The sequence below is a fragment of the Chelonoidis abingdonii genome, chromosome 17, assembly GCF_003597395.2.
Source record: "Chelonoidis abingdonii isolate Lonesome George chromosome 17, CheloAbing_2.0, whole genome shotgun sequence".
Taxonomy (NCBI): Eukaryota; Metazoa; Chordata; order Testudines; family Testudinidae; genus Chelonoidis; species Chelonoidis abingdonii.
In genome coordinates this window covers 35,686,366-35,710,566 of record NC_133785.1, presented here as the reverse complement: position 1 = coordinate 35,710,566, position 24,201 = coordinate 35,686,366, and the positions used below count along the sequence as shown (strand labels likewise).

At 45.0% G+C, this 24,201-nt stretch overlaps 1 protein-coding gene across 2 annotated transcripts in view; it reads right to left on the bottom strand.

The window, feature by feature from the left end:
* Nucleotides 1-5,149: 5,149 nt before the first annotated feature.
* The window catches only part of ADAMTS9 (ADAM metallopeptidase with thrombospondin type 1 motif 9), a 144,286-nt gene continuing 125,234 nt past the window's right edge, over nt 5,150-24,201 (bottom strand). For both annotated transcript variants that reach the window (XM_032801023.2, XM_032801024.2), the window contains exons 32-40: nt 21,278-21,472; nt 19,211-19,343; nt 18,834-18,928; nt 18,589-18,683; nt 18,362-18,495; nt 16,709-16,800; nt 13,245-13,349; nt 7,923-8,017; nt 5,150-6,637 (exon numbers count right to left, since the gene is read on the bottom strand). In XM_032801023.2, coding sequence (XP_032656914.1) covers nt 7,928-8,017; nt 13,245-13,349; nt 16,709-16,800; nt 18,362-18,495; nt 18,589-18,683; nt 18,834-18,928; nt 19,211-19,343; nt 21,278-21,472 — 939 coding nt within the window. In that variant the 3' untranslated portion in view covers nt 5,150-6,637; nt 7,923-7,927. The remainder of the gene's footprint in view (nt 6,638-7,922; nt 8,018-13,244; nt 13,350-16,708; nt 16,801-18,361; nt 18,496-18,588; nt 18,684-18,833; nt 18,929-19,210; nt 19,344-21,277; nt 21,473-24,201) is intronic.

Sequence of the window (24,201 nt, the reverse complement as noted above, 5' to 3'; positions counted from 1 at the left end):
CTGGGCCCTGCTCCCTGGGGTTGCTGCTCTGAGTGCCACGAGGGCTCTGCTTGTCCCAGACTGGGTATCCCTGCCTGGGCAGCTCTTACCCTCCGTGAGCAGCCAGTGTCACGCACTGCCTGGCTCTGACTTCTGGCCTCTGTCCTGGCCAGAGGTTGGGGGCGGGGCCTTGGGGGTGGAGAGGAGGAGCAGGGCCTCCAGGGGATGGCCTCATGGTAAGGGGGGGCTAAGGCTGGCACCACCCCTGCCTTTTAGACAGACCTTCAGTCTTGATGTAACAACTCCAACTATGTCCCTTGGTGAGTTGTCCCAAGTGTTAATTACCTTTAAGTCGTATTTCCAGTTTGAATTTCTGTGCTGTTGTCTGCTAGATAAAAGAGCCTTCTAATAAGAGGGATTGGAGGGGGAGGAATAGCTCAGTGGTTTGAGCATTGGCCTGCTAAACCCAGGGTTGTGAGTTCAATCCTTGAGGGGGCCACTTAGGGATCAGGGCAAAAAATTGGTCCTGCTAGTGAAGGCAGGGGACTGGACTCAATGACCTTTCAAGGTCCCTTCCAGTTCTAGGAGATTAGATAAATAATAATAATGGGAGATATACCAGAGTCCAACTAGGAGGGGCAGAAGCAGCCAAAGCAGGGATTGCTGCACTGGGAAGAGGGGGGAAGATGGGGCCCAGAACTGTGCAGAGAAGGGCCCTCCACAACACCCACACACTCTGGGGGCTGTAGGACCCTGGAGGTGCTTTCCCTCTGCTCCCCAATTTGGCCTTTGGGATAAAATTGCAAAGAAGCCAGCTAGAGACACCATTTAGATGGTAAATTCTTCAGGGCCAGGACAGAGTGTTTCTGTGTTTGTACAGAGCCTAGCACAATGAGGTCTCACTCTTGGTTGTTCCTTAGACATTATGATAATAAACAAATAATATTAATAAGCTAAATAGTTCTGGCTCCTTAAGTCTTGCCCTGTAGCATATATCTACCCATCCTCAAATCATTCTTGCAACTCTTTAACCTCTCGCCAATTGTCCAAAGTGTGCACACCACACCTGGCCACAGGATTCCAAGTAGTGATTTCCCTGATCTATAGAATATACTCCTCTCATTTAAAAGCAGGAGAAAAAAGCATTCGTGCAGGAAGTGAACAGATGCAAAGTAGCTGTGTTACACAAGAGATCAATGAAACCATGGCATGGATGAAATATTTATGTTGAACACATAGGCATAGAAGTGATACAGGAGACATCCTGCTTGTTGACAAATTTTTAGCTGTGCACCAGTTCTTTGAGAGCCGATCACAGATGATTTTGGGCAGTTTAAGATCTGGGGGTGAAATTCTGGCCCCACTGAAGTCAATGGCAAAACTTCAATTGACTTCAACTGGGACAGTACTTCCTCTAGGTGTCTCCATGGCCGCACTGAAGTCAATGGCAATGTCTCGTCCCTCCTCTGGGATGACAGCTTGCAGCAGCCTTTGGGGGTATGGCAGGGCTTTTCCTTTTTTCTGCAGAGAGTCTGTTAACCCTTTCTTCCCCTTGCTGATGAAAAGGGCAGGGTACATCCACCCTATCATAGGCAGCTCTGTTATTAATCATTATTAGTAATATTTGCATTATCATAGCATCCTGGAGCACCAGTCATGGACCAAGTCCCCATTGTAGCAGATGCTGTGCAAACATATAACCAAAAGACAGTGCCCGTCTCACAGAGCTTACCATCTAAGCAAGCTTTGTCTCACTCTTATCCCCTGCCACCACATGCCAACCAGCCCCCAACCCAAACTCCTCTCAAGATGACCCTGCAAGTGATGGGACAGTCCAGAAGCAAGAGCTGGATTCTGCAAGATGCTGAGCGCTGCAGCCTCTCTGTTCAGCCAGGCACTGAAGCACACGCTTCACTTGCGGTGGTTGACTTCAATGAGACAACTTGTGCTCAAAAATAAGCATGTGTGCAAGCGATGGACTGGAGTCAGAATGCTCAGCACCTACCAGATTTGAGCCCTAACAGCTTCAAGGGATAAGGAACATGCTGGTGCTTCCGGAGATGCCAACATGGTGGTCATCTTAGTGCATGTTCTGTATGAGACCTTGGCATTGTTGTACACTCCCCAGCTAAGCAAACAAATCTCAATTCCCTAAGAGAGGGGGAATGCTAATTTATACAGTAATATTTCGTACAAGGTATACACCAATAGATTAAGGACCAGACATTCTCTAGGTCTTTTAACCAGCATTTCATGGGGAATTCACAAAGACAATGGGAACAATTCACTAAGCAGGCAGGCTGCTTCATTCTGCTTTGCCTGAGGGGACAGAGCCTGCTGTATGCCTACCTCCTCAGAAGCACCCCAAAGCCCTGCCCCTCCATGCCAAGCTTGCTGCAACAGCTTGCTTGATTGCCCAGCTCAACACCTCCTGGCAGTGATTTAAGCCCCTACTAGCTGCTCTGGGCACCCGAGCCAACCTGCCTATGCCTATGCTGCCAGGTAGGGCACATGACTGCTCTTACAGCTTCCCTTTGCTTTCCCATCAGAAGTCATTTTTCTGCGGGGACACAAAGAAATCTGCGGGAGACATGCATTCTGTGCACATGCAGTGATGCAGAATTCCCCCAGGAGTACACTACTAGTGGCAGCAGAGGCATGGCTTAGCTGTGCCAAGTGAATACCCACCAGTTTCAAGCAAGTTGGGGAATCTATTAGTGCTTGTCTACATAGAGCATTAGTCTCACCAGAATGGTGTAAATTTTAGTCTGCACTAACAGGTTGCGAACTGGCCTGCATGGACCCTGCTGGAGTGCATCAAAAGTTCCCTACTGCACATTAACATAGTCCTGTTTCTAACAGTTTGACATTAAACAGCCCACAGGAATTTTAAGTGCATGCCAGCAGGGCCCACACGGGCCAGTCAGTGAGTGACACAGTTCTGCAGACTGAAACATACACCCTTCTGGTGCAGACTAACACATCATACAGACAAACCCTAAGATACAATATTCTTGGTGGAATGTATCATTGCTTGGTATCGTTCCTGTAGGATGTTGTTATGAAATCTCCCTGCCTTGAACCCAATTTTATCTTGTGTTCAGACTTCCTTACATATTTAATATTCATCTAGCTTTTCACAGTGCTATATAAGGTACATATATATCACCCACTATCTGAGCCCCTCCCGACCCTTATCAGATTGATCCTCCAACACCCCTGTGAGGCAGGGCAGTACTATTATCCCCATTCTACAGATAGAGGATATGAGGCACAGAAAAGCTAAGTGATTGACCCAAGGTCGCACAGGGAGTTTGTGGCAGAGCAGGAACTTGAAGCCAGTTCTCCCAAATCCCAGTGTAGTGTTCTAACTCCTGGACCATCCCCCTTTCCAAACAACATCCATTTTTGATTAACTCTTTAAATCAGCATGGGCCTCATTGAAGGTACTACTCTTTTTCTACCAGTGGAGGATGTGACACACAATATTTCACCTTATTCCTACCTTCTGAAACTTTTGATAATGTGGTATTACGTCTCCTATGTTTCCTTCATTCCTTTGCACTGAAAAATTCCAGCAATCAGAAGCTTGGGAAAAGAGATGTTAGTGGAACATTCACTTTGATCAGCAATGAATTATTCCCATCCGTACAAAGTATCCGGTCTCTAGAATAGCGCACAGGTAGTGAGCCGCGATGATGGCAAAGAAAGACCACAAATGCATATGCTACAGAGCTTTTCATTTCCTTTTGGTGATAAGAAAAGAAAAAAATAACCTTGTACAGGAAAGTGCTTGGAAAAAAACAATTTTTAGAAAAATAATGGCATTGGTACAGCAAAAAATATAATTATATTTACTTCACAAGAACTAAGATCTCAGTGGTCCCCACCTTTGTTTTCTAACTTATTTAAATCTACCAGTGATTCTAAAGATAAGTAACTATAAATAATTCCCTTACATTTTATTTCATAATTTTAGGTTTCTTTTGCCTCTGTTGCCAGTGGTTATTAAACGACATGGTAGAAAGGAATGCGTACAGGTCTAAATAATATTTCTTTTTTATAAATACTCATTCACTTCATTACAGAAAATAAAATCAGCCTGCACTGTCTAAACATTAATTGAGCACCATTGTTTTTCTCCTAAAGTTAGTGCAATTTTCCCTTTTTCCCTACAGGACAGAAGCTTTAATGATGAGTAGTTATCACAAAATCACAATTTCCTAGCTACTCTCCCTCTTCCCCCTCACCCTGTTTTTTTAAAATAAAACATACTTTGAAATGGTATTTTTGGCATTTTCTCAAAAAATATTGTGGGTGTCATTTCATTACAATTACTCATATACATACAACCCAGGTTGGTGATAAACTATTAGTCCGCCTGTCATATGACCACATCCTACTACTTGGTGAAATATAAAATGCAAAATGCATGTGGGATAACGTATCTTCTTTTTGGATCCAAAATATTACATGCCATGAATTCTTAGGCAGCATTTGACAAAGTAGGCAAAGGCCAGAATTTCCGAGTGGTGGTTTGGCATAACCTTGTTGACTTTAATAGAGTGATGCCAATTTATACCCACTGGGGATCTGGCTAGAAATTTTCATTCTAAAATAGAGCAAGTTTAGATGGCAGAATAAAGATGCTGATAACAGCCTAGCAAAGGCATGGATTACAAATCAGTGGACATGATCATGAACAGATTAGACAAACACCAGCCCGGGATGGTCTAGTTAACAATTCGTCCTGCTTTAGTGCAGGGGAGTGAACTAGATGACCTATCGAGGTACCTTCCAGCCCCATGTTTCTATGATTGTAGTTTATTGATTCTATAGTTTTCAACAAACTGATTACATTTGCTCTCCTTAGTGATGGCTGAAGTATAATGCAGGTTAACAGGATCTCAAAAGGTTCTGAGGTTGGGTTTGCTAAGTATGTGCACCTCAAAGTATAGGTATTTATCCAAATTTTTGGATATACTCTTTGGTTTCACACATTGATGAAAGTCCCATGATGTTTCCTTCCATACTGTTCCTGAGAGTTCCTGGCTTCTGATCACACCTGAAATAGTGAGAATGGCCAATATGTTCCTACGGGTAGTAAAATTGTAGGGAAAGGACTAAGGGGCAGAGTCACCACCACACAATGCACTGCAGAGCTCTGGGTAGATGGTCTGCATGTAGCAGGCAGCAAGGCTGGTGACATACAGACAAAGACCACTTCTGCAGTCCTTACTCAGCCAAACTTTGACTCCAGTGGGAGCTATTCTTGAACAAGGACTACAGAATCAGCTGTGCCTGGATGGAAGAAACCCAAAGAGCATAGATGCCTTGCAGGGAAGAGCAAAGCAGTGCACAGGTATATTAACCAGTGTGTGTAAGTGGGGCCGGGTGTTTGCACGTACAAAGTGATCTGACCGAAACACCTTGTAAGTCTGAGATGAAGCTTACTCGTCCACTCTTGTTTGCAGATGGCCCTGTATGTACAGAAATCCACTAAAGCCCTGCAGATGTCTGCTGATACTGAGTTACTGCGGCCCAGAACAGTAACTTATTGTCTGGTAAAATGGGATGTTTTTCCAGCATGGCCTGGCTGTTCAATGACCCCTCCCACATTTTCACAGACCCCACTCCCAAGATGATGTTTAGAGGCTTGATGTCCCAAGGTGGCAGGAGCATAATGCGAAGGAGGTGGGTTTGGGTTACGATTTTGTGGCAGATTTTGCTATGCTTTTCAGCATACATGTCATGGGATCATATGGCCCACTCAGACTGTCTTGGACAAATCCAGCACCCCATATCTGGTCAGAACCAGGAAGTTCCACAGCTGATGCAATTAGAATATACTAATTTAAAAAATGTAACCAAGATTTTGTGAGCCTTAAAAATGGGTTTCAAGTTTTGGACCCATTAGCAGGGTGAGATCCTAGGTTTGGATAGACCTTAGTTCATCTTAATTGGCTCATCCATCCATTTCCCCCTTTTATCTATGGTGGCACTGTATCTAACGGTCTAAAGCTACAGAGAATACATACATACATTGTGGTAGCACCGAACCAGCAACTGTTAGCACTGGCCACAGAGGTCAGGTGAAATTAAGAATATACCTAAAAAATAGTGACTGATAATACAGCAAACACTGTATTCATTCTTCATGTGTTCCCTTAGTGCTGTCTGCCTAATAAGTAAAAAAAAGAACAAAAAAACCCCAACCTGCTCTATTTTCCTTATAAAAAGATTGTACTGAAATGCCAAAAATACCCCTATGCAAATTATGTAGCACCTTGAAAGGGCAAAGCAGCCTGTAACAAGAAGACAAATTACTGATTGAAAGTAAACAACTGAGTACAGTGACAATGAAGTATCACTTTTGTCATAATGCTACATATAATGTAGAGTACGTAAAATGCAGTGGTTTGACTGCAAGGTTTAACACAAAAAACAGTAAAAGCAGCCTTAATATAAACATTTTACGTACAAAAATATTAAATCAAAATAAATAATTCCAGCCATAAATATTATACTTTACATCATTAAGAATATACGATATCTATACATACACACTCACACACACACGCACACAAGTACAAAAGTAGAAGGCGGAGGTATTGCAACACTATCCTTCATCCATCTCATCTCCCTGCTTTCAGAAAACCTGAAATATACAAATAAGTTACATGGTTTAGTAAGATGGTTATTTTTGCTTTTGAAACATTGACTTCTCATATCAGAAAAGCTTGGAGCCAGAACAGCTTGAGGACGCCAACTCAAAAATCAAATATCCATCTGAAAATGTTATGTTATATCTGCTATTGTTACAGGTAGCACCTAAGGTTGCAAGAGCTGAAAAAGCAGAGAAAACATGCTTCTCCACCTCTTTCAGTTTGCATATGACAGTTCTGTAGGTACAATCAGTCTCACACTTTCCCTGAGCTTGACCCTGCTCCCATTCAAGAAAAATTGACAAATTCCCATGAAATTTAATTGTGCAGAATCAAGCAGTTTATAGTGTGATCCACTCAGCACGGGATGGGGGAAGCCATCAAAGAACCACAACCGTAAGTGTAACCGGATCCTTGATTCTAAGGTGCAGCTGCTTCAGCCTGAGGACTTGGTGTGAGTTAGTGCAGGGGCTCTAATCGACCCCAGCTGGCTATGGTACTCCAACTGAGAATGGATGGAGCACAGCTCTTGGTACTTCTGAGTAAAATCAACCCGTCTCCAGTGTGGGGTCTTCTGGACAATATCTTAAAAATGGAGGCCCAGCCTACATGGAAATGAGGGACTAAACTTTCAGTGGGTAATTTGAACATTAAAGACTGGACCCATGTGATTTACCATTGCACTTACCATGACTGCACGTGTAATTGCTGCACATGCAGATGAATCCCTATTCTGCACATGTAATTTCAGTAGCTGTGTGTACAATCATGGAAAATGCAGGCATAAATGTAGGTCCACAAATGAGCATGCCTTTTTTGCATGTGGACCTACTCTGAAAATTTGGTCCATATGATTGCTGGTATTTTCTTCAAGTAGAGTGGTTTGTCCCGGTGCCTAGGACATAAAGCAATTCCTTGCCTTGTGTTATATGTGCCAGCTGGCAGTCCTCACGATCCCAATGGTGGCTGGGTATCCGTGAGGTATGGTTGTTTGATAATCCCTTTGGATTATATACAAGTCAAATTTTAATACCAGTAGCGTTTAAATACTGGGTAACATTTTCAAAAGCACTTAAGTGACTTAGAAGCCCAAAGCCAAAGTCCCATTTTCAAATGAGACTTAGGCACTCAGGGTAACATTTTAAAAAATGCCTGAGTCCCAAGCAGACAGAATTCAAAGTGCCTAAATCCGGTTTGAAAATAGGACTCAGGAGTGTTTTTCTTTAGCAATAAATTGCTGGAACCATTTCCTTTAGCACCAAAACAATGGGAACCTACCATTGCTACAACACTTGAACCTCAAGGCCTGTTCCAGATGACGGAGTGCACTTTCCACAGTAACCACCACATTTCCCTATGACTTTGGTACCATCCTGCGGGAAAAATCAGAAATGATGTCTCAAAACCACGTCACACCAGAGGAAATCAAATGCCGCCATTTCCAGATACCTGAGTCTGTGGGAGTTTTAATAATAAAACTAAAAAAGTTTATTGGAAGGGAAAAAATCCCTCCTAAAAATCTATAATGATTTACAAATTAACAGCACTTTTTCTCTTTGATGCAAATGTAATTACATTTATGGCTAAGAGGTCAGATGGTGGCCTATTTGAATGCAGACAAAGTAGAGTATTTGTGAACTGTCAAATGCAATGACACCCAAGGAGCAGGCCATTTGATGGGAAGTCCTCTAGGCCTGAGCTTTCTCCAACTTGCCCCCACAGAGAGAACTTTCTCATGAGTGAATTACTTGGCTCCTCCCCTTGGATAGGAACACAGATTAGACACAAGAAACAAGAGAGCTGGAAAGAAACTGCACCTCTAATGTTACTGAGCACGTGAAGAGCAAGGAAAGATGTTTGCCGACACTACATCCAAGTGTTTATTTGGAGGGGAAATGTCTGGTGTGGCTCAGAGGATGAAAAGTGATGCTGTGGGAATGTGGAGTTTCTAGATCTGGCTGCTGTTCTCCCAAATGCCTACAGTGCTCTCCATCCTTTCTTCGCTGTTGACCAGGGGCAGTCAATTATTTTTTTGTCAAGGTCCAAATTCCTTGGTCAAAGTCCAGACTCCGGAGGAAAATAATAAAAAGCCAAATAACCCTACCACCAATCACTCACCACCTCAAGTAAATAAGAACAATTTCTGGGTCTGTTCAAAAGCGTCTGGCGGTCCAGATTTGGCCTGCAGTCCACCTATCGACTACCTTTGCTGCAGCCCACTGACAGATGGTGAAAGACAGACAAGAATGAGAATACCTTAGGCCTGAGTCTGATCTAGTTAAACCAGTGTAACCCTATCAGGTTCAATGGATCTACACCAGAGTAACTGAGATTTGAATTTGGCCCTCTCCGCCTCGTTTGTCTACATAGCATGCCCCCCCCTTGGTCCTTTGCACAAACAGACACTCTTCAGAGGAGAATTGTGCCTTGAATTACCTGACAATTGGACGTAAGTGCAGTGCAAGCCCGCACAGAGCACTTATTTTTAAACTGCAGTGTATGAACTCTCTCCTGTGCTTGGTGCTATTGATCTGCAATTGTAGCAGACCACTCTCATCTCTGATTGGTGTTTCTTCTCTCCTTCGGTTTGCTCTGGCGCTTACACCCCAAGAAGGAAACCAGACAGGTTGCCAAGGGTGATTAAACTAAGCCATGTCCCTCAGGGTTTGTTTTAATTCTGCCAACTGTAATTGCCTCATTCGCCTCTCTCAGCACCTAACTCAATTGCGGGAGGTTTGCTGCTGAAGCTTCTCCTTCCTGAAGGGGAGATGAATAGATCTGTCCCGGCCCCAACTCAGATCCAGGACTTTGTGTCCTAAGCTCACTGGCAGGTAAAGCGGAGCAGAAACCGCTGTTCCTCTGAGTATTAGGTACCAGTGATGTCATCAGGTGTTGCAAGGGATACAGAAAACCCTAAAACTGACCAATCTCAGGCTGGATTCTGCTGGTCCCTGACATGGGTGCAGAGTGGGGTGCGGCACAAGGAGCTTCCCCCAGCACTGAGCTGCCTCCAAAAGGAGGAGACAGAATTGCTAATCTTTCAGGAAAGAGAGGAGAGGGGCAAAGGGATGCAGGAGAAGAGGACAGGGGCCTGGCTGGACTCCCCTGCACAAAGGTGAGAGCAGAGATTGCTTTGTTCCTATTACTCTAGGGGCACACAGTGCCCTCAGAGGAGCCAGAAGGCGCAGAGAAGAGGGAAAGCTATGCCTGCTCCCCCCGCACACTCCATGCACTGGTGAGCAGAGAGGGACTGTTGCACAGGAAGCATGGGCATGGTAGTGCCCCTTGTGCTGGGGGAGTTCAGGGAGGTATTCTGCCTCCTGGTGCTAGCCCTGGGACAGCACAGCGCCTCACCACCCCTTTGGATAAGCTTTGACCCTAGTCCATAATCAGGCACAAACTTGACTGCCGGATCCAAATCCTTTCCCCCCCGCCACCAAAATATAATCTTTAGCAAAGTGAGATAAAAAGGCCTAGAAAGAAACACTGACATATCACACCATTGTTATGAGTCCAAACTGACTAGCATCAGGAGAAAGCAGCAGCTCAAACACCAGTGGCATTATCCTTATCGAAGATCACCTGAGTTTGGACAGCACCTAGTACAACAGAATCATAGACTTTAAAGGTCAGAAGGGATCATTATGATCATCTAGTTTGACAGGGTCCTGGGCCATAAGCATGGCTTCTAGGCACTATCACAGTACAAATAATAAATGGTGTTATGCTGGATGGTGCGAATGGCTGCCATCAGGTGGGGCTCTGATCATGAAACCTGGTTAAATGGCAACTGGAAGAAGCAATTAATCTCCTTTTATATAGTGATAGCTAAAACAATAGAAGCCACTGCCCAAGGCGTTGGGGTGCATGGCAAGCCTGAGCAAGAATTAATTGAGGGAAATAAGAAGGGTTTCTTTGGCTCTGATTGCAAACACGGCACCAAGGGCTTGTTTGACACCCCACATGTGTGCGTGTGAAGCGAACAGACTGTGAGAGAAGCAGTGGTGAGCATGATCCTGAGAAAGAGATCTGAGAGACAGAGTTCCTTGGGACACATGACTGCCTAGAGAGGCAGGCTTGGAAGCAAGGTAATTGCCTGCCATAGAGAAACAGGCGGTGGTGTACATTCTTTGTAAATAAACAGGATTGCATCAAAGGATATACCTGACTTGTATCTTCCATTCTTCCTAACGGAAGCAATCCTGCAAAGCCTCGATAACTGGCTAGCCACTTGGGCCACGGAGCAAATAATAATAACCAAGCCATAGAGCAGAAAAGTAATGCAAGGTATAAATGTTACATGCTTATGGTGACGTGGGGTTGTAGATGGGGGTTCTCTGAGGCACTGACCTCTGGATAATACCGCACACTGGAAATAATGACCAAAATGACTTCCAAAAGTTAGCACCGATTCTCAGAGTTCAAAGCATGATCAATATCTGGAGGGGAGAAGGTGTGAGAGGTGAATATCCACAGGGAACATCCACCTCCCATTGACCATGTGCTGCAAGCAATTCACACCGTGTCTGTGCAAGCCATGAAGGGCTCCATCGGATGAGATGTTGAGCACTGTGGCCCAGGCATGTAGCTTTGATTTCAGTGAGATTGCTCTCACGCTGCTCGGCACCTGGCTGGATGAAGCCCCAAGTATAAAGTGGGAATCTGAAGTGAGCAGAGGGCTGATCCTCACGTTCTTATTCAGGGTGCTGGCTGGAAGTATGAAAGGTGCCTATGAGAGTCAGATGTCCAGTTCCTCTTGAAACCCGCAGAGGCTCCTCTGAAAACCTTAGCCATGAACTCTAAGAGGATGCAGCCGGAAGACATTACAGCCCAAGACTGACTCTCTTCCTTAGTTCTTTTCTTCCTCTCTGCTAGCTTCAGTCTTTATCTTTTCTCACTTCTCCCACCCTATCTTCTCACCTCATACCCTGACACCCTCTTCTCCCACTCTCTGCCACCCCTTCTGCCTCTTTCTCTTTCTAAGTAATACCAGCACCACAGTTCAGGGCAACTGCATCTGTATTTCCACCTCTGTGGTCCCCCAAGGGCACCTGCTCTAGGCTCCAGGTTCTTCAGCCATCACCTCTCTTGGGTGGAGACCCGTAACTCTCTCCCTCCTGACCGGGGATTTTCCAGACTGCACAGTTCGTTGCTTACACACATGCTAAGAAGCTTACCAGAGATCACCTTCCAACTCTAACAAGGGCTCTGGTTGGAGCTAGTCCTTCAAACCTCCCCAAGGGGGTTTTCTGTGGTTACAAGTTCATAACATGTATCAGAGGGGTAGCCGTGTTAGTCTGGATCTGTAAAAGCAGCAGAGAGTCCTGTGGCACCTTATAGACTAACATGCATGCATCTGACGAAGTGGGTACTCACCCATGAAAGCTCATGCTCCAATACATCTGTTAGTTTATAATGTGCCACAGGACTCTTTGCCGCTTTTAAAGTTCATAACAGCCTCAATTCAGAACAAGACACCGACAGCGCAGATCAGCCTGTTTCTTTTTTCAGCTTGGGCCTTTGATCCCCAACCTTCGGAAACAGGTAATGAGCAGACAACAATCCCTTCCTCTGGGCCTGGCTTCAAAAGGTTGTGTTTTGACTAACCAGCAGATGGCATTTGTATTCACCTCCTCCTAGAGATTCCCCAGGAATTCCGCGTCATGCATATTGTCCCAAAAGATCATCCTTGTCTGCCACATTGTTCGATACAGCCCCTTGATTACCACAGCCCACAATAATGCAGAACCTCGGCATTCAATACATTGGACTCCAAAGATACTTAAACTTAATTCAGTAAGGTTTTCCAAGCATTTTGCAGGAAACTGCGATGCCTGTCACAACCAGCATCTGATACTTACCAGGGATAAGCCAGCATCTAACCCTAATATCTACCTGTGCTGGACACAGATGGACAAACATTGACTGAGTGGGTCTTTAAGATTACCTGCTCTAGCAGCCAAAAGAGTTAAGCTGCTTGAGGGCAGGGACTGTCCTCTTCATTACATTTGTGTACAGTGCCTAGTGAAATGGGATCCTGATTCTTGGCTGGAGCCTCTAAAAGCTCCTGCAAGCAAATAATAATAGCCACACCCCCATTACTGGTTTTACTGATTAATTTCATGACCAAGAGCAGATGTTATGATAGAAAAGGCCAATGATGTCAAATTTTGCAGCCCTTACTCAGGCAAAGCTCCCAGCAAGAACTTTTCCTGAGGCATGGACACAGAATGTCCTGGTTCCACATCCTTCTGGCACAGGCTCCTTGCAGAAGGATTCAGAAGCTAATTAAAGACATGTCTGCACCACAGTGTTCATTGATTTTAGCTTCCCGATTAAACAGACCCATTAATTAACTGCAATAATTCAGATCAAGTTAAGTTTACTACACCTGTCCTACTCCAACACACACACACACACACACACACACACACACAGAGTTATCGGCTATGCTTCACATAGCTAATGCCTTACGTTAGATTTTATTATGACATGTTGTTAGAAGAATGATTCTATGCACCATAATGTGGTACACGGTAATTAGGTACCTCACATTAGCAGGTATAACCAGATTCAGAATTAATACGCTCATTCTCTTACTGAGGATTTTTGGATTTCCGACACTGCGTAATTTCCTTGTGAGATCCATTTTGCTGTTTCTGTTAGCGAAAGGCCTGTTTTGTAAAGGTCAATGCTAAAGCGACCCTAAAAAACATAAAAACATATCGGTTATCACAAAGATGTACCTTCTGAAATGGCTCAAGCAAAACTTGCTCTGAGAGAGATGCACAAGGAACCAGAGACCCCAGATAACCTCAGAGCCATATTTAAATTATGTTATTCTTCATTGTTGCAAGCATGCTTCTGTAACAACATGCCATGGTGTCATTTTTCTAACATGATCTTGCCGGCGATGTTTTCAATTTTTCCAGGCCTTGAGAGTGATTAGCACATACTGTACAAATCACAGCATGACTCAGATTAAGAATTTCTTTCATTTGGGGCTTCAGAGGAGGGGGCTGCTTTTCCACCATTGGCCAGATGAGGGCATTCTTGGCCTTCCCATTGCAAGCTGCAGAACCTGGTATGCTTCATCAGCTCCTGGAACATGGAACAAAACTGCATCCAACTCAACCTCACTTCATAGCTTTTTTTTCTCCCTTCTCACCTGCAGAGGGCATCCATGTCCTTATTTTGTCCTACCTTCCCCCGGCCCCAACTTAAATAAAAATCAAAACTCTGTTTTGTTTGGTTTTTAGATATGCCCTTAACTTAACTGTCCTTTTTTTTCCAGAAGCAAAAAATGCTCACAAAATTAAGGGGTAAGTCTGCACTTGATGCCCATGCAAAACTCTCGTTGGCAAATGCCCATCTGACTTTGTGCTTTGAAATCCCCCTTTCCACCTAACCCAAAGTCCGTGAACCTGCTGGCTGTTAAATCAGCCTGACCCGGAGTCCGAGATGGCTGCTCTGCTAGGAAAAGGCAGACTGCGGCTAGCTGTGCTCAATGTATTCGCTTCCTCTGGAATGTGAATTTCCAGTTAAATGCCAAGTATCTACTTAGGTGGAGAGAAATCAACATTCCTGAATGTTCCTGAAGTAACAAGTCAATCCCTGAGACGTGGTGCTGTACAGAAAGAAAGCACCCTGAGACGTGGTGGTCCAAAAGTTGGAAGGCAAGGAACTGGAGAGACCTCTCTTCTGCTGTCAGCTTCCTGGACTCCTTATTCACTAAACCTCACTCCCAGGCCCTTCCCCTATGACTAAGGTCAAGAAACAAGTTCTTACTATCAGAATTGATCATTTGTTATTTTTACTCCGGAATTCAACAGTGTTATAAGCTGGTTGTGATGGAAGCTGATAACACCTAGGAGGCAAAATGAGGCACCTGTAACATAATGTAAACTAGCCTTCTACTGACATATTGTATTTCAATATAGAGTATATCACACCACACGCCAGGGTGAAGCTACTACATGCTAGTAGGAGCAGCAGAAGGGCCCTAAAAATGTGTATGTGGGGCTACCAAACGGACGCTCCGCCCTCGCACCACCCTTCCCCTCCCGAGGCCCCACCCACACACCAACCCTTCCCCCATCCTTGCACCACCCTTTCCCCCTAGGATCCTGCCCTCCAATCGTTCCTCTCCAGCCTCTCCTTCCCATTGCTAGGTAAAAAGTGGGAGCACCATAACCCTTGGCCCCCCATTCCGGCGCCCCTGCATGCTGGAGCATTTCCAAATATGCACAACCACACATCTCCACCTCACTGGGCCTATCCTTCCCTCCCTTTCCTCTGCAGGCAGCACAAACACCTCCACACTTGGCCCCTTTGCTCTCCTCTCCCTCTGCTGTGTGTGCCCCAACACCAGTGCACTGCTCCCCTGCGGCAGAGACCAGAAGATATCACAGACTTCACTAGATTGATCGAGTCTGCCTTCAGCGCCACCATCTTCCTTGCCAAACAGCTCTACTGCTCACTGGCTGTACCCGTGCCCCCAGCCCCCCAGCCCCTTCTTGCTTCTGACTCTCAACTTCCTCTTGCTTGCATTCTCTGCAGGAACACATGTGTTATCTGAGGATGCCTCCCTCCACTGCCTTCCACTTGCCTCAATCCTCTTCACACACCTTTCCCAGCACTGTCTTCTTCAACCTGATCTCCAATTTGAGGTGTCTCTCTCACTCCTCTCTCCTAAATCCCCCATATCCTTCCAGCTCTGAACCTTCCTCTTCCATCCGCTCTCCCTCCTCTTTAACCATTCTCCCTTCACCTTCAGATATGCCACATTCCCTCTGGCCCCTGAAAACCTTCCTGCAAGCCTCGTGACAAGCCCATCTCCATCCTCCATTTTGCCTCTAGGCTTCTCAAGTGCATGATCCCTGTTCCTGCTCACCTGACTTCCTTCTCTTTGATCTGCTGTTTGGCTCTGTCCCCTTCCCAGCCACACCTCCTCTTTGGTTGCATTTTTCTTGGCTTGGCTGGTAAAGTTGTCCTCTCTCTATGCCTTAGCACTCTGTGACTGTGCTACTTTGATCTCCATCCTTGTTCTCCAGCCACTCCTCTGCGCCTCTCTCACTAGTGAAGAAGTCTCTCAGGGTTCCCTGATAGGCTCTCCCCTTTTCTCTTTCTACTTTCAGCCTGTGGGCCCTCTGCAACTCTAACAGTTTGAAGCATCGCTGTTATGCTGATGATTCACAGATCCGCTGCTCCACCCCAGACCCACTCCTGCAGTTCAGTTACATCACACATCTCTGACTGTCTCACACTGTGGCTTTCAACCCTGGGGGTCCACAGACTATGTCTAAGAGGTCTGAGAAAGGTTGTCGTTACCAGAGAACAGTGGTTTTCAACCTCTGGTCTGCACACCCCTGAGGGTCTGCAGACTATGGCTAAGATTTCCAAAGGGGTCTGCACCTCCATCCAACATTTTTAGGGGTCCGCAAATGAAAAAGGTTGACAAGCACTGATCTAATAGCTCAACCTAGCAGAAGAATGGTTCAGAGCATAAGGTGCTAGCTAGGGATTTGGGAGATCCAGGTTCATTTCCCTACTTCGCCACAGACTTCCTGGGCAGGTCACTTAGTCTCTTTGTGCCCCACCTGAAAAGTGGGGGTAACAGCACTGCCCTATCTCACAGGGCTGCTGAGAGAATAAATGCATTAAAAAAGCCAGGTGCATACACACTACTGTCGAGAGCCAGATAAGTACCCTAGATCAATAGATCCCACCAGTGCAAACTGAATCAGGCAAAACCACTCCAATCTTTTTTTTTTTTTTTTTTTACCCTTGTTTCCCCTTTATTGTCAATTCTCTCTCCCTATGTTGGGCAGTTGGATCAGGCTTTATGGAATGTCTCTTTCTGAACCCTGCTAGTTGTCCCCCAATAACCCAATGGCTGTTTGCAGAACAGAAAGTACAGTTTGTACAGACGAAAGAAAGTTTCAGACCGCTGAGATGAGAATGTGACAGTTGTTGGAGTTGGGCTGACGTGATCAAGAGTAATTAATAGAAAGTCTGAACATAATAAATGGAACCAGTCCCTAAGAAATGTTATTGTCAAATACCTGTGGGCATTTGGCCGCACTGTAGCAGTCCCCCGCAGTGGCATAAGGAACAGGTCGTCCATCATGTGTCCGGGCAAACTGTGAATCAGTTGCTGAGAAAATTATTTGGTGAACAGCATAGAGAGGGCAGATGGGGAGAGAGAAATTTGAACACGTTATTTGCTAACCAGTACATCTAGGAAATTTGCTTTTATACGTTTATCTAGGGAGTTCAGCAAGATATTTTCTCTTAGCTCTGCAGCAGTAAAACCCCAATTCAGCAGGATGCTTAAGAACATGCGTAAATTCCAAACACGACTAACGCACTGGACAGAGTGGGATTCCTCACATATTGAAAGTTGTGCATGTCTTCAAGTACTGTGATGAATTTGACTGTGTAGAAACAACAACTAACACGGACATAATGGTTTTATTCTCACAGCAGAAAATTTCCCAGTAATCTGAACCCACCAGTAACACAAAACACATGAACATCTAAAGCGTATATTTTCCCTTAAACAAAACACAGTATTGGAACAGAACAAAACTGTTGTTTCAAAGTTAGACGGGTTTAGTGAAAAATGCCAGCTGATTGATTTCAAATAACGTACAACTCAACAAAATCAGACCAGGATTTTCAGAGGAGACTATGGAGATTAAATGACCATTTCCTTTTGTATTTCGATGGGACTGGGGTGTCTTACCACCTTAGGCTCCTTTGAAAATCTGAACCTCCTGGTTTCTATAGCTCACAGAGGTGAGGATATTGCCAGGGTGCCTAGCAATTTGCAAAGGAAGTGATCACATGAAACTGGTTTATCTGGTCAATTTAAAAATCTGCAATCTTTGTCCCCTCAACGCCAGTACTAATCCTATGTTGCATTTTTTAAATATTTACTGAAAACTGATACCCTGCCAAATTCTACCCTTAGATATAGGTGTGTGGGTCTCCTCCTGAAGTCAATCTAAATGGGCCATCAGACAAGCACCCCCAGCTCACCCAGCGTCCATGGGCATGGCAGGCATAGGATTGATATGTCCCATCCTCCTCCCACTGAAGCCAATAGCACAGCTCCCATCACCTTCAACAGGAGTAAGTTTGGGTCCCTAGAGTTGGCTCAATGCCTGCTGAAGTCAAGGGAAATACTCCTATTGACTCAATGGCTATTGGATCAGGCCCTTGAAGATCGCAGAGTTCAGTTCCAACTGCATTAATGGGAGTTATATACTGGAGTGCTCTATGCAGGAATGAGCATCTCTGAATCACTGGGGCCCCATCCTGCAATTGCCGCTAATGGCATGTGTGAGTGAGAGAGAGAGACGCAGGGCCAGGCTCTCCAGGGCTATATTTGCCATTTGATTCCAATTTAATATAAAAATATCAACAAACCAACACATAAACCAGGCTGAGTTCACAGCAAGGTAACAGATCATTCAAAGGAATGAGAAAGCTGTCATTATTCTGTGTTTTTTCCTGTCTCAAGGTGATATAGTTTAATCATTCCTAGTGCCCCTAAACTGCTTTTCAGGGTAAAGATCTGATGATTTGGGGTGACCAGGTATAAAACAAAAGTAAGTCTTTCACAAGACAGCCCAAGAACATGGCACACTGAATTCCCTCTCTCTGTCTGTACTTACAGCTCCATTTGGGTAAAAGACCCTGTTTTTACTCACTTATTATCTGCATTGTGTTCAGGTCCAGCCTGACTTTGCTGAAGGCAGAAAAACCAGCTGCTGTGTAATCTTTCCTACACTGGCAGTCTTCTCGTCTGCTCCCGTTATATGGACATTCAGTCGGGTTATGTAATCTAAATCAAAAGAAAACCCTTTCTACTCATGAAAGGAAAGGATTGCCATGGAAAACAAAGCGCCATGAAGCTCAGAGCCACGAGATTGCTTACCTGTAGCCGTACACTTCAGAGAAATTCTCTGCATACCCACTGACAAGCGTCACGTACTCTTTTGGGCTATCAGTCTGCATCCCAGCACAATATATCTGAGAGTGACAGAGATCATAATTTTGTCAGGCACTGACTGGTGAAAAGCATGTGACTAGAAAACTGATGGTGGGAAATGCGTAAGTGAAGAGTGCACACAAGATAATCTTGCAGCTCTAAGAAATGCGGAATAGGTTGCTGAAACACACCTTTAATATCCTTCCTTTTACTTTAAGGTAATATTCACCATCTTCAATGTCACCTTTGAGTCTTTTAACATCTTGACAGCTGCTTGGTAATTCACCTGAAATGACACCAAAATAGTTGTAGTCAAGTAGTCATTGTAGATCACCATTCCTTCTGGGAGCTCTTAGGGCCTGATCCCGTGAAGCATCTAAATATGCTTAACTTTAAGCATGGGAGTGGTTCCAAGGAAACCACACACAGGTTCGGCGCTTTGCCGAATCAAGGGCCCGATGCGGGAAGTGCCAAGGACTGCAGCCCTCACGGAAGTCAACGGGAGCTGCAGGCGCTTGGTGCCTCTCTGGCCCCACTGCAAGTGGAAAGCACCAATCCATAGACTTACAGTCATAGATGTTGTGACACGTCCTCCTCTCTTCTGGTTTTAAATCAGCATGGCACAAAGCGCTCGCCTGGTCATCATTGGTCAAGCATTGCACTGATCGGTGCATCACTCCAATGCCACAAGTCACCGAGCACTATCAAATAAAACACCATAAGTACTGTGCCATGACTGGTGCTTACGGTGTGAGGCAGGTAAAACACAGACTGTTGGTTGGTGAAGATCAGATTGCCAAGGCCCCAACCCAGCATAGCATGTGAGCACACACTGAACTTTACACACACAAGGAGTCCCATAGTTTCAGTGGGACTACTCACCAGACTTAAAGTACTTTGCTGGATTGGGGCAGAAATGGTTCAAGTGAACCACATGCTCAAGCAAAGAGTCCCAGTGCCCACTGCTCATTCCACTTGCTCAACCCAGTGGATTGACATTGTTTCGCACCAGCAGAGATGCATGACAGAGAAACATTCATTAGGGAGCCAGAATCCAAGCAAGTCTCTGCTTGCAAATGTGAAGCTCTGCTCCAGGTCACAGAAAAACCCATGTTTCTTCAAAGGGGCCTATGTATGATTTCATATGCAAACTGTGCAAGAGATCAGGTGAAATGGTAGCTACACCTGGGCTCTCTTTGAAACCCAAACTCAAAAGGAAACTCAGGGGTAAGAACTGAAACCAAAGGAAGTGTTTACACCAGATCCTGTAAACGAAAACCATCCAGTTTTGCGCAACTCAAGGCCTGAATTTTCAAAAGCCAAGAGTGATTTTGGATGCTCTCCATGTTTGGGTGCCCAACCTGGGACACCTTAAAAAGGACCAGTGCTCCCATTAAGTTTTAAATATCAGGCCCATCTACGGTGTCTCAGGATGGGCAGCCAGAATCACTAGTTCCTGCTGAAAATTTATTCCTAACTAGTGCACAGTCAGATGGTGAAAATGTTCTTCACACGTTAGAACCAATCACAAATGATCAATTTGTGTCTGTCTCTGGGTCACAGTGGTCACTCTGTATCAGTCCCTGAACCATAACATTTCAATGGGAGCAGAGTGGGGCCCAGGCTTTGAACAAAGCTGAGAATTATTTCCACATTAAATTATTTTGAAAATCAAAGGCTGGCAAAGCCATGGTAGTTTACAATGGTTGGTAAGGACAATAGGAGAAACCAACAGCCAAATTTTTACATTATGAAGTGTGTGTAACTCCCAAAAGAAGTTCTATTAACTCAGACAAATTTCACAATGTTTTGCTTGACTCAATCCTCATAAAGATTTGATACATATCCTTATATGCCTGAGATGTGTTAATGAATCAAAGCCATTGGGGAACATAATGTGTCGAAGAATGGCAAAGTCTTCAAATGTGAATTGTTGTCTTTTAACTAAAATCTGATCTGATGGTTTAGAATCCAGAAAAGGTTTGGCACTATAATAATTTTACACTGAGAGGCTAGATTCTTTTCACTGCTCTATCATAGCACTTGAAGTAAGGAGGGAAAGGAAAGTGTAATTCTTTGTGTGTTGATGCTCAAAATTTGTCCAAATTTTGGAGTATTGATTATTCACATATTAAGCCTTGAACATTCACGTGAGTGAATTTCATTCCAAAACACATGGCCAACCATTGCTTTTGCTAGATCCCAGTCAAAAGATCACTTCCTCTTTTTTGCCCTCTGTGCAAAGGCTGCTGGGATATACAAGCTACCTGGGATGGCAAGAGTAAGACAAGCAGAGCACAGAGGGGAGCTGGGAGGAAGAGATCTGCGTCATGCAGTCTTGCTAAGACATAAGGGGAGAGCAGAAAGGAAGGGCCATAGGGATCAGAGAACCATTGATGGTTCTCAGTCACCTGGCTTCAGCAGCAGTGTTGTGATCATGGGAGCTGTCAGCTGTTTGACTGCTGGGTGTGGGACCCTTGGGAACAGACTCATAGGCTAAAGTGTCATTGCCTGAATGTGTGTTAACCAACGCATCAATTTCGGGCCAATGTTTTGACCCACCAGCTCAACTTCAACCTTTCTCACCCTTTGGTAATACTGCCTCTCTCCAGGCACAACGCAACATTAAACTTACGCTTCCCCAGTTGCCAACTCGCCACGTTGCCAAAACTGGACATTCCCCAAGGTAGCATGTGTGGACATTTGGTGGCTGGGTGCCAGGGCAGTTGTCTGTATTCTGGTAACCGTACTCGTAATGGTCCTTCTCGGTGTAAATTTCACTGCACGAGACCAACCTTTGCTTATAGCCCTTGCCGCAGGTCACAGAGCACTGGGGAAATGAAGGAGTTTGGTTAACGTTGTGCATGGGCACGCACAGCATGTCTTTGACAAACAGGGAAAAAGGAAGGCTAGTTTGAATTTTATGCCAGTTATGGAGGTGGTACAGGGGAAGGGATACTATATGCTTGTGCTCAGAATAATCAATAAATGACCAGTATGCCTTAAAGCACAGTACTGAAGTGGCTGCTGATTATTGTAGTGGCCACTGGCAACCTACAAAGCCAAGTGCTAAAATTAGCTGTGGGTCACACTTTGACCCCCCTCACTCCCTCTGAATGGTAGCTCAGTTCACAAGTAGTCTCATTTGGACAGATCCTCGGCTGCTATAAATCTGCGTGCATGAGTTCACTGATGTCGGTGGGACCCCTTGTGCCGTACGGTATTTCTCTTCATGAGTAAGGGGGGCAGCATGTGGTCCTCTGCGATCAGGAAAACGCTGCTGTGAATCTGTGTTGTTCTACAGGATTTTCAGAAAAGGCGGGGGGTAAATGCCTGCCCTGAACCACTGGAATGAAGATATGCTAGGAGGACGGACGATGTTTTGGCTGCAGTTCTGCAGCATTCCCTTTATAGGCTATGAATTCAACAGCAGTTGGGGTGAATACATTGTTGATCTGTGTGATAGTGTAGCCCCTGATTCTGCAAACAGGCACACACACAACTTTATGTATATGAGTAGCCCCACAGCACTGGCTAAATGTAAGCATGTGCATAAGTGTTGCAGGACTGGACACACAGTAGGCTACTGAAGCAGATACTTTGGTAGAGCCTCTCATATCTGAAGGAACGTTTTTCCAGAAAAATCATATGGCACTTGAGGAATGCTGGGTCATAGGCTGGTCCTCCCAAAAATCTCTCTCTCTGTATCTCTCTTCCCTGTATTTTCTTGGTCTCCTCCCCACCTCACCTTTTACCATTTCTTTCTCTCTCTCTCATCTCTGCTGTGTCAGCAGCAGCCCTGTCAGTTTCCTCTGTTGCTCTTCCACTTGATGCAGAAAGAAACAATCTGCGATTAGTTTGTTTCCTTCTGCAGTGAGCTCTGGCTCCAAAGGGAAGTAGACAATTTTCCTTGGCATGCCACCCCCTTCACGTTTTAGGTGGCAAATCCTGCTCGCTTTACTCACACGAGTAGCCCTATGAGTGGGGTCAGGAAAGCGAGCAGGATTGGGCTCTCAAATGCTATGGGATGCAGGATTAAGAGAAGGATCTGGTAATTATGCTGATCTTCGAAGGCCAGATTCTAGGCTGATGAAATTGGTGTAGCTCCACTGAACTCAATGGAGTTATACAGATTCCCACTAGCTAAGTTTCTAGTGGAACTGTGAAAACAAGAGGCCATGGTTTGACTGGGTTCATTTATGTTACGTGTACCAAGGGAATAAAAACATATTTAATCTACACCATACAGTAGGTGGAATCCATGTGGGAATAAAAACGCTTCAAGTTATCAACCAGGACTGTACTGGAAACTGATCTTTACTTTTTAATATCCTCTCTTTTGTTCCTCTCTCCCATAGAGAAACTGCACAGAAAAAAACAAACTAATGATTAGTATCCAGCACCGTGCTGCCAGCACTAATTACTGCTCCAGCACACCAACCCAGGCTTTTCTTGGGGAGGAGGGGGCAAAGGGATGGTGCTCCTGTGTGGAAAGACTTGAGTGCTCCTGTGTGGAAAGACTGTACACTAATGCGAGGAGCCTAGGTAACAAGATGGAGGAACTGGAGCTACTGGTGCAGGAAGTGAAACCGGATATTATAGGGATAACAGAAATGACCATCCACGCTGGCAGAGAGGTAAAAAACTCAAAGCCGGCACTCGCGCCAATCTGCCACCTGGAGGAGAAATTCCCTCCCGACACTGGCAACTATGCGATCAGGCTAAAACCCTGAGCATGTGGGCAAAGACTCACCAGCCAGCACCACAGGAAAGATATTCTACTTCTCAGTTAACTCAGATCCTCAATTCCCATCCAACATCCCTCACAACCTATTTCGGAAGCAGACTTTTCTGCTGATAATCCAGATCAATTGTCCCAAAATAAACTATCCCATCAAATCAATCCCCTCGCAATACTTATCGAACTAGTCTTAAAGCCAGATAAAGTCTTTTGCCCCACACTCCCCCCCTCTGAAGGCTGTCGCCACAGACGAAACGACTTTCCATGTCCTAATAGTTGTAGAAACGACTATCTATTTCAAGTCAAAAAACTTTTCCTAAATATTCAGTTTGTTAGACAGAACCATCTTTCCCGCTGTGTGGTCCTACGATGAGTTAGGTAAACCTAGAAGCTTAAAAGAATTTCCTCTCCCTCCACTACGTAATCCCCGGCCTGATATATTATATAATAGCAAGCCATATCCCCCGAGCCATTTCTTTTGGCCAGGCAACAAGCCAAGCTTTGAGCTCTCCTTTCATGAGCAGGCGTTTTTCCATTCCTACGGATAATCCAGTAGCCCGTCTCTGAACCTGTCCAGTTTGAATTGCATCCTTCTTAAACATGGGACAACCAAAACGCAACACTCCAACATAATAAGGCACACGGCCACTGAAATAACCAGGTGGGGGTCTCAAAACGTCAGCGCCCTTATATAACGGTAACTGACACCTTTGCTCTTATCCTAGGGTATGATGCTGGAAAAAGTACCTCTGCCTAAGAATGCACCCCTAAACCGCATTTGCTTTTAAACTGCCATATCGCATTGGCGGCTCATAAAA